Consider the following 8,121-nt stretch of genomic DNA (forward strand, 5'->3'; position numbering starts at 1 on the left):
TTAGACATGGCATATAAAGACATGTGTTCACAGCATTGTGTCTATCTTAATTAAGAACATCAGTCCTGCCAGTGTGGAGAAAAATAATGCTTGGAATAGAACCTTCTGCTTTGGTAGCTCGACTGCCTTACACGTCCATACACGTCTGTCAAAGATCAGTGTTTTACACCTCCAGGGAATCATTTGACTAGGAACTGTATTTAACTGTATTTCAACCTGGTGAACTGGTTGAAATACTGGTGCTTTCATCAGTATTTATTAATAATAATACATTTTATTTATAAGGCGCCTTTCAGGGCACTCAAGGTCGCCGTACATGACACAGTACAAGAACACAGTTTAAAAGCAGAACAGAACTAGGGCACAGCCTGCAGCAGTAAAGACACAGAGGTCACACAGAGTCATATTATAGGCCTGCCTAAACAGGTGGGTTTTGAGGTGAGTTTGAAATATGGTGATAAGAGTCCATGTTTCTGATGTCATTAAAATGTAAAAGCATTTTTACTGTCTGGAGAACGTAGATTTCACCAGTCTTAAATAAAGCTTTACGTGTCCATAAAATGTATCTTTTTTAATTCAACGTCTGACATTCAGGGTCTGGAACAGCTCCCCTGGCCCCTGGCCCCCTGCTGGCCAGGCCTGGGCCTGCGCTACAACAGGGCCCGTTCAGGGATCTGACTCTGTTCAGAAAGTCCAAACAACCATTCAGTTAAAACTAAATTGGGGTTTTTATAACTTTCCAGTTCATATAAGGATTATGTGCTTTTCTTGCCAAGGCCATGTGCTACAGTTCTTTGTTTTTCTTTGTTCTTTCTTTCTGGGATGCAAATGTGATGTTTCACTTCCTGAAAAGAGCCTCGCCTTGCCTAGACCCTGGCTATACTGTAACTGTAACCAATGGAGACCAACAATAGCCTTTGCTTGACTCTTATCAGTATCATAAAGTTTTACAGCATTTGAAGCCCTGAGGGTATAAAGTGCACACCGCCTCTGCTAATGCTACAAAACTGGCTTCTTCTTTTTTTCTTTTTTTATCTCAGCAACAACATGGACTTACAAGACACGTACATCAATCTCAAGACTTAAACCCCTAACACTAGGTAAACCTGTGTATGATATAGAGGCAACGCATAGCCTATACCTGGGGGATAACATTGAGCACACATACCAACAGTATATATTTATGGTTATGTATTCTGATAGCACCTCCCCCTCTCTCTCTCTTTCACACTCCCACCGTTGTTATTCCACTCAGGTTACACCGTTCCATTTGCTGTGACAGCTCAGACCCAGTCACCACCATGCTTACAACAGGTAAGAGACATCCAGAACATTATGTTTTTGTCACAGGAGGAATTGAAAATGAGGCTACACAGACAGTACAATGTACAATTCTGTGCACACTTCTTTAATGGCTGTTGTGGGGGGTTTTCTTCTGTGTAATTTTGCAATAGTCCTGCTATAGTTTCATCATGTATCTGTAACTAACTGTAACAAAAACTGCTTGTGTTATCCATGACTGATAATAAAGCACAATGCTACAATAATCATACAGTACAGCAGAATTAACAAAACATTTAGATGTTTAGTGAGAATACTGTATATAGCTCTACTTTGCAGTTTCTCAGTGTAACTCCTTGTGTTGTCTCTGTGGTTCAAAATGTTTAAGCAAAAGTTCTCTGAATAAGTGACAGAGTGTCAATGAGTAACCTGTCTCTTTCTTTCCTTTTTGTTTGCCAACGTGCCTGTAGATGACGTCTATGCGTACGCTCTGTCCAAGACCCTTACATTAATATTCCTATCTTCTGTCTGTAGATGACGTCTATGCGTACGCTCTGTCCAAGACCCTCACAAAGGTCTCCTCGCCTGCAACGGTGGGACTCTTCTCTACATGTCAAAGCCGGCTCAACATGATCCTCAGACATATCGAGGGTATGAGAGACTATGGTTGCTGGGGGGGGGGGGGGGGGGGGGAGCAGATAACTTTGGGAAAGTGTGATAGTAGCTTGTTTACAACTGATACGGACTTCCTGTGCACTAACTTCCTCTTCAAATTAAGAGACACATGTAATGATTACTATAGTCAACACTAGTTTTATTTCTAAGTCTACTTCTAGGACATTAACATCACATTTGAGTTCCTTTTGAATGCCTGTTAGATTTCTCTACGCAAATGCGCCTTGCATGCCTTTGATCTACGTGCAGAAAACATTTTGACGACGTATCTAAACATGTAACATGTAAACACAACATGAACATAGTACTCTTGTTATCGCATATCGCAGATAAAAAGGGAAGAAAAAAAACCTGAATGGTTCAAGCCCATTAATTAAGATTCGAGTGCCAACCCTAACGAGCGAAGGTTCGAACCCCGAATGTTCGGGGACAGCCTTAGTGTGTGTGTGTATGTGTGTGTGTGTGTGTGTGTGTGTGTGTGTGCGCGAGCATGCGTGCGTGTGTGTGTGCGTGCGTGTGAGTGCATGCGTGGGCCTATACGTATACAACGATACTGTATATGTAAACATTATCACTCTCTCTCTAGTGTACATGGAGCAAGAAGCTTTAAGGACAGAGGAGCAATATAACGGCAGATCGAAACCTCGCTCTGCCAAGCTCTCCCTCTGCGGTCTCCTGGCTCTCATCGGCAGACTGCTCTTCTACAGGCCCGTTTGGACCGAGGAGAACCAGGGGCAGCAGAAGGTCCGGTTCATCTTTGTGCATTTCAGCGCCTGGCACTTTGCGGGCAGCGACCTGCTGTGGGCCGGCCTGGTGATACGCCTGTTCGACGCCATGAAGGAGAGCTTCGGGAAACTGCCTCTGTTACTCTACCGGGTGGGCCAGCACGACGAAGAGGAGGAGATCAAGGAAAAGGTCTTTGTCTTATAACCCATTTAGGCCTGACGTCGATTTCCATTTAGGCATGACAGTTTTCTGAAATACCGTCCTACATGTTTCTATGTCAAGGATCCCAAAAATGATATGTAATTGGCCGCCGACCTCCATCTGGAAATATGTTGTTCAGAAGCAAATATTTGAGTTAAAAACGTTTGCTCTAAAAAGTACATATTTTCAATGATTTGAGGCACATTTTCACGATTAAAAAAAAATAGCAGACCTACAAGCTCGTAGCGCGGCACTCGGTGCAGCGCTACGAGCTTGTAGATCTGCTATTTTTCAATAGCTAAAGCACGACATGATGCTTAAAACACCAAAAGGGGTTCCCGCACCAAAAATGGGTTAAATCTGTTGATTACAACTGTGTGACTCTCTAGGAATTTATATTCAGCGTATAACTTAATTTTCTTCTCTTCTCTTTATCATTATCATTTGTTTGGTTTATTATCAGATCGTGGAAGACGGCCTGAACGAATGGAGGTCCAAGAAGTTCTGCTGCCTCCCTCTGTGGCTCCTGTTCCTCACCATCCTCCTGGTCGCCGTGGTCCTGGTCGTGCTTCTCGGGATGCTCGGCTTCCCCAAAGCAGAGGTCGGGGAGACGGGTGGGTCTGATGACGAAGCATCCCCGCAGTCTCAGGTTAACGTAGTGGAAGGCCTGGCCATCGCCGCGTTGGGAGTCCCCGCCGCGGGCGTTCTGAGGTTCACCTTCCTGACGGTCAAGAGCCTGATCCTGGACAACAACCGGGTCACGAGAGGGATGGACAACGAGAGGATCAGCAACCAGCTGGGCTTCATGAACGAGGTGAGGAAGGAGATGTGGCTGCTCTGCTGCTTCGTCCGCTTCATGGAGGTGTTCGAGCGGAGGAGGATCCGCGTGGTGCTGAAGATCACCAACCTGGACCGCTGCTCCCCGAAGAAGATCGTGGGCGTCCTGGACGCCGTCAACATCCTCCTCTCGGACGAGGACAGCCCCTTCGTCTCCATGCTGGCGCTGAACCCGGAGGTGCTCGTCCAGCAGGTGAACTTCGCGGACGGCTGCTTCAGTAAAGAGGACCGAGCGTCGGCGTTCTTGAATCGCATCGTCACTCTGGCCTTCACGGTGCCGCCGCTCTGTGACGTTTCGAGGCGCAAAGTGTTTTACAACCTCACCCGAGGCCATTCCGAAATGACCGGAGACATCCGGAGGAGGAGGGGAAACGGACCGACGACTAGGGATACAACAACACAGCCCTCCATAAATGAACATTCAATGGAGGAAGCATCGATGGAGTCAAACAACATCCCGTTGATAGATAAGAAACACATTAAACAAACCGCGGCTGCTTTGGAGCTGAGAGAGGACGAGGTGGAGAGGTTGATCAGCTCTGCTTTGGAGAGCATCCTGGACGCTCACAGCAACAACAAACTGAACCACTACGTCTCGGATGACTCCATGTCCATGAGGAGGGTCATCAACTCCATCCGAGTGACCGCGGTCATCATGGAGTCCATGAAGGCGGAGCTTCCTCCTCCGGAGCACATCTCAGCCTGGGTGGTCCTGGCCAACCACTGGCCCTGCCGCCTCAGCTGGATATTACAGTGTGCAGAGGATTACGTCCAAAGAGCCGAGATCGACGCCGTGAACCTGCAGGCCCGAGTCACGGACACGTCTCGGACACTGTGGCAGGTCTTCAGCGAGTCCAGAGCCGAACTCTATCTGATGAGGGAACAGATCGAGGACCTGCTGGAGCAGGACGGAGATCCCGAGATGTTTGAGATGTTCCTCAGAGTGGACTTCCCGTTCACCGTAAACGACCTGGAGACGTTTAAACTGTCAACGGTCAACCTGGACCACTCCATAAGGAAGGAGTTGAGTCAGATCAGAGGGGCGTCGCGGCTGAAGGACTGTGGCTTCATGAGGACCGTAGCCCCTCTGCCGATCAACACTAGGATCAAGATGAGTGTGGAGGATGTCTGTGAAGAGGTAGGAAAGCTTCTGCACTTTATCTCTATTCATATGGGCTACATGGTTTGCAACCACAATGTCATCATCTTTGTTGAACTGAGCTGTACTGTACTCATGATGTACTGTACAAGCTCTCCTCCCTGGCCTCTCTGTGTGTGTGTGTGTGTGTGTGTGTGTGTGTGTGTGTGTGTGTGTGTGTGGCTACAACAAACACTATTTCCGTACTCAGACATACATACAGACGGTACTCAGACACAGGGACAGACATACGGACACACATTGCTGTCTATAGGAGTGGCTAGCAACACTCAAAAATGATTAGATTAGATTGAATTAGATACAAAATAAGTATGTCATACTGCCGTACTATAAATCACCACTGTTGTCATCTCTCTCTCTCTCTCTCTCTCTCTCAATTCAATTCAATTCAATTCAATTCAATTCAATTCAAATATACTTTATTGGCATGACAAGCATTCTTATATTGCCAAAGCATTACATACAGTGTATGAAACAAAACAATACATTATACATAATCATAATCAGAACAAATAATATAAACAAGACAAGGAAAAGCGTAAACAAAATGACATTGATCTATTAATTGTAGTAGACTTATGGCGTTCACCCATTGTCCCTCATTTTGTGGCAGGCCGATACATATTTTGCTGCCAACCTGCAGAACATTCAGCTTTTTCACCTAATAAGTATAGGGGATTGCCTGGATAGAGTCAAACTGTATCCTTGTTTTGGTTATTTCTGTGAATTTAGGGTAGTATATTCTTCTCTAATATGTTAATATTTTTCACATGCAGTCAAGAAGTGGAGCTCTGTCTCCACCACTCCTTGACTACAGTGAGAACACAGTCTGTCCTCTGTGGGCAGTGAGGACACAGGGGTCCGATTTGTTGTGGAATGATGTCCTGAGGCTGGTTATTGTTGGCTGATGGTTTGTTAAGCGTCAGGACCAGCTGACTGAGGGGACTCTTCTCTATGTTCATGATGGTTTGTTAAGCGTCAGGACCAGCTGACTGAGGGGACTCTTCTCTATGTTCATCTCTTGGCTTTTGAGGGCTTTATAATGATAGGATTTGGGGTCACTCAGTTTTAGGTGTTTCCAAAATGTGATGGCTCTTTTCTCTCTCTCTCTCTCTCTCTCACGGATGTTTTGTCTTTGGTGTTGCAAATGGTGCTGATGACGGATCATGAATCATGCACAACACATTTCAGAGCAATCTGGCAATAAAGTATAATCATTTCTGTCCCCATCTAGCTGAAGAAGCTCAATTTTCCAGAGAAATACACCGACGTCGTGAAAAGCAATCACCTCGACGGCCTCGCGTTGGTGTTCGGAGATGCAGATGATCTCAAATTGCTCCTTCAAATGACCTTTGGCGAGTGGACCGCTTTCAGGATGCACTTCCTGGGCTTTCCGTCACGCCTCCAGCCACGAAGGAAGGACGCACAAGTGAGCCGTCATCATCAGTGGAAACAGCAGCTGAGAGCCACTCATCATCTATCTACTCAGAGTCTGGTCACCAGTTGAACGAGACTTTGAATGTGATGCATGGAAACCTTACAAATGTATGAACTCAAAACACAGCCATTTTTATTCCTTCACTAAGACATTGACTTACAGTATGTTGCCATTTCAAGCACTGAGTTTTATTACTCTAAATATTTCTATGTGGGTCCATTGGTCCTTAATGGTCATACTATATAAGTATAGTAAACCATATCATATATATAATACCATTATTATTATTATTAACTACAATTATTAACGTATATATATATGAATATGTGTAGATTAATGTATATATATCTAAGGACAACATGAATGTATGCACTGTGTAGGCAGATGGATGTCCCATCGGTCTGCTACACGTGCACAAATGGACTCCAGGGGTAGGGCCACCCGGCCAGGCAAGCCTATATGGCTTCTCCCCAAACCTTTTTCAGATCGGACAGGACAAGAGCTACGGACACTCAAAAGAAAACAAAAAGATGTAAACTATGTGTGCTATGTATGAACTGTACGTCCTCCTTCCGAAAATAAAACTGAACTGAACTGAATGGTCCATGTAATTTGCATGAAGTACCGGTAATACGGAATTCCTAAAATCTTCCACACAAAGGCAGCTGCATGCTAGTGTTGCTCAAATGTCGGCTTAATGAAGATCTACATGTTTATTGATTGAAAGTACATTTTTGATAATCAGGTATTTTTATGCAATATCACTTTTCTTTTTAAAGGATTTGACTGGGACAATGCAGGAATAATTTAATTAATGGGGTTATATATGCCCATAGGATAGCAGCCTGTCTTATATGAATCTGCCAAACAGCTATAATGATAATAGTCTTGTTTCTTATTTGATCAACGCTCCATAGAGGAGTGACGCGAACGGGCTGTGTTGCACTGGATGGATCTGGCATAATGTAATGGACTATTTTCTTTTCCATAAGGGATTTGCAAAGTGGTGTGTGTGTGTGTGTGTGTGCCCCTTGGGTGCTTGAGCTGTCACTAGGGTGTGTGAGGGGAATTTAATTTAAAGTAAAAAGATCGAAAATATTTCATTTCTAAACTTAAATTAGATGTTTTAATTAAAAACGTCAATACAGTGCTGTCGCCTCACAGCTAGAAGATCCTGGGTTTGATTCCCGCTGGGGACGCTGTGGGCGTGTTTCCTCCTCCGCGTCATCAGTGCCCATACGCGAGGCTGGGTTTGGCGAAAGGGCCTTTCTGTGTGGAGTTTGCATGTTCTCCCCGTGTCCCCTATAGGGTAGGTACCCTCACAAAAACATGCCGTAATCCTGGTCTCTAAACTACCTCCCCTTGGCCAGCCGGGGCGCCTGATGGGAGGGGAAAGGAACTGGTTGGAATAACGTGTTCCTTCCACGCGCTATACGTCCGGCCGGGGAAACTCTCCCGTCAGGTGAAAAGAAGCAGCTTGGACTCCTCATGCATAGAAGGAAGCATGAGGTCAGTCCGCTGCGCCCATGTTGTAGGACCTTAAAACAATGCTTTAAGTTTAAGCTGTGCATTTTCACAGTAGCGAGTATGTCACACAGATGCTTGCAATACACTGCCCTTGCATCCACAAATTGCCAGAGTTTGCAAATCAAAGTCCTACCTGATAGCAAATAGTCACAACTCAGATGAGTTTCCCCAACCTGTATGTTTTTAATACAGAGAAGCAGGGTTCCGAGGCCATTGTTCAGACATTTGTATGTACTTGAAGCACTCAAGACGACAATACATGTAAGGTGATTGTTTA

General features: G+C 45.1%; 1 protein-coding gene across 1 annotated transcript; it reads left to right on the forward strand.

Annotated features, from left to right (window-relative positions):
• Positions 1-1,301: 1,301 nt before the first annotated feature.
• nkpd1 (NTPase, KAP family P-loop domain containing 1) lies at positions 1,302-6,412 on the forward strand (the record flags this gene model as incomplete). The annotated part of the gene is made up of 5 exons (XM_080761957.1): positions 1,302-1,314; positions 1,816-1,932; positions 2,543-2,871; positions 3,347-4,858; positions 6,114-6,412. 5 exons carry the CDS (start codon positions 1,302-1,304, stop codon positions 6,384-6,386), a joined length of 2,244 nt encoding a protein of 747 aa, XP_080618083.1. The 3' UTR covers positions 6,387-6,412.
• Between the last annotated feature and the right edge of the window lie 1,709 nt (positions 6,413-8,121).

Source organism: Protomyctophum bolini (assembly GCF_963924005.1).
Source record: "Protomyctophum bolini genome assembly, chromosome: 1".
Lineage (NCBI taxonomy): Eukaryota > Metazoa > Chordata > Actinopteri > Myctophiformes > Myctophidae > Protomyctophum > Protomyctophum bolini.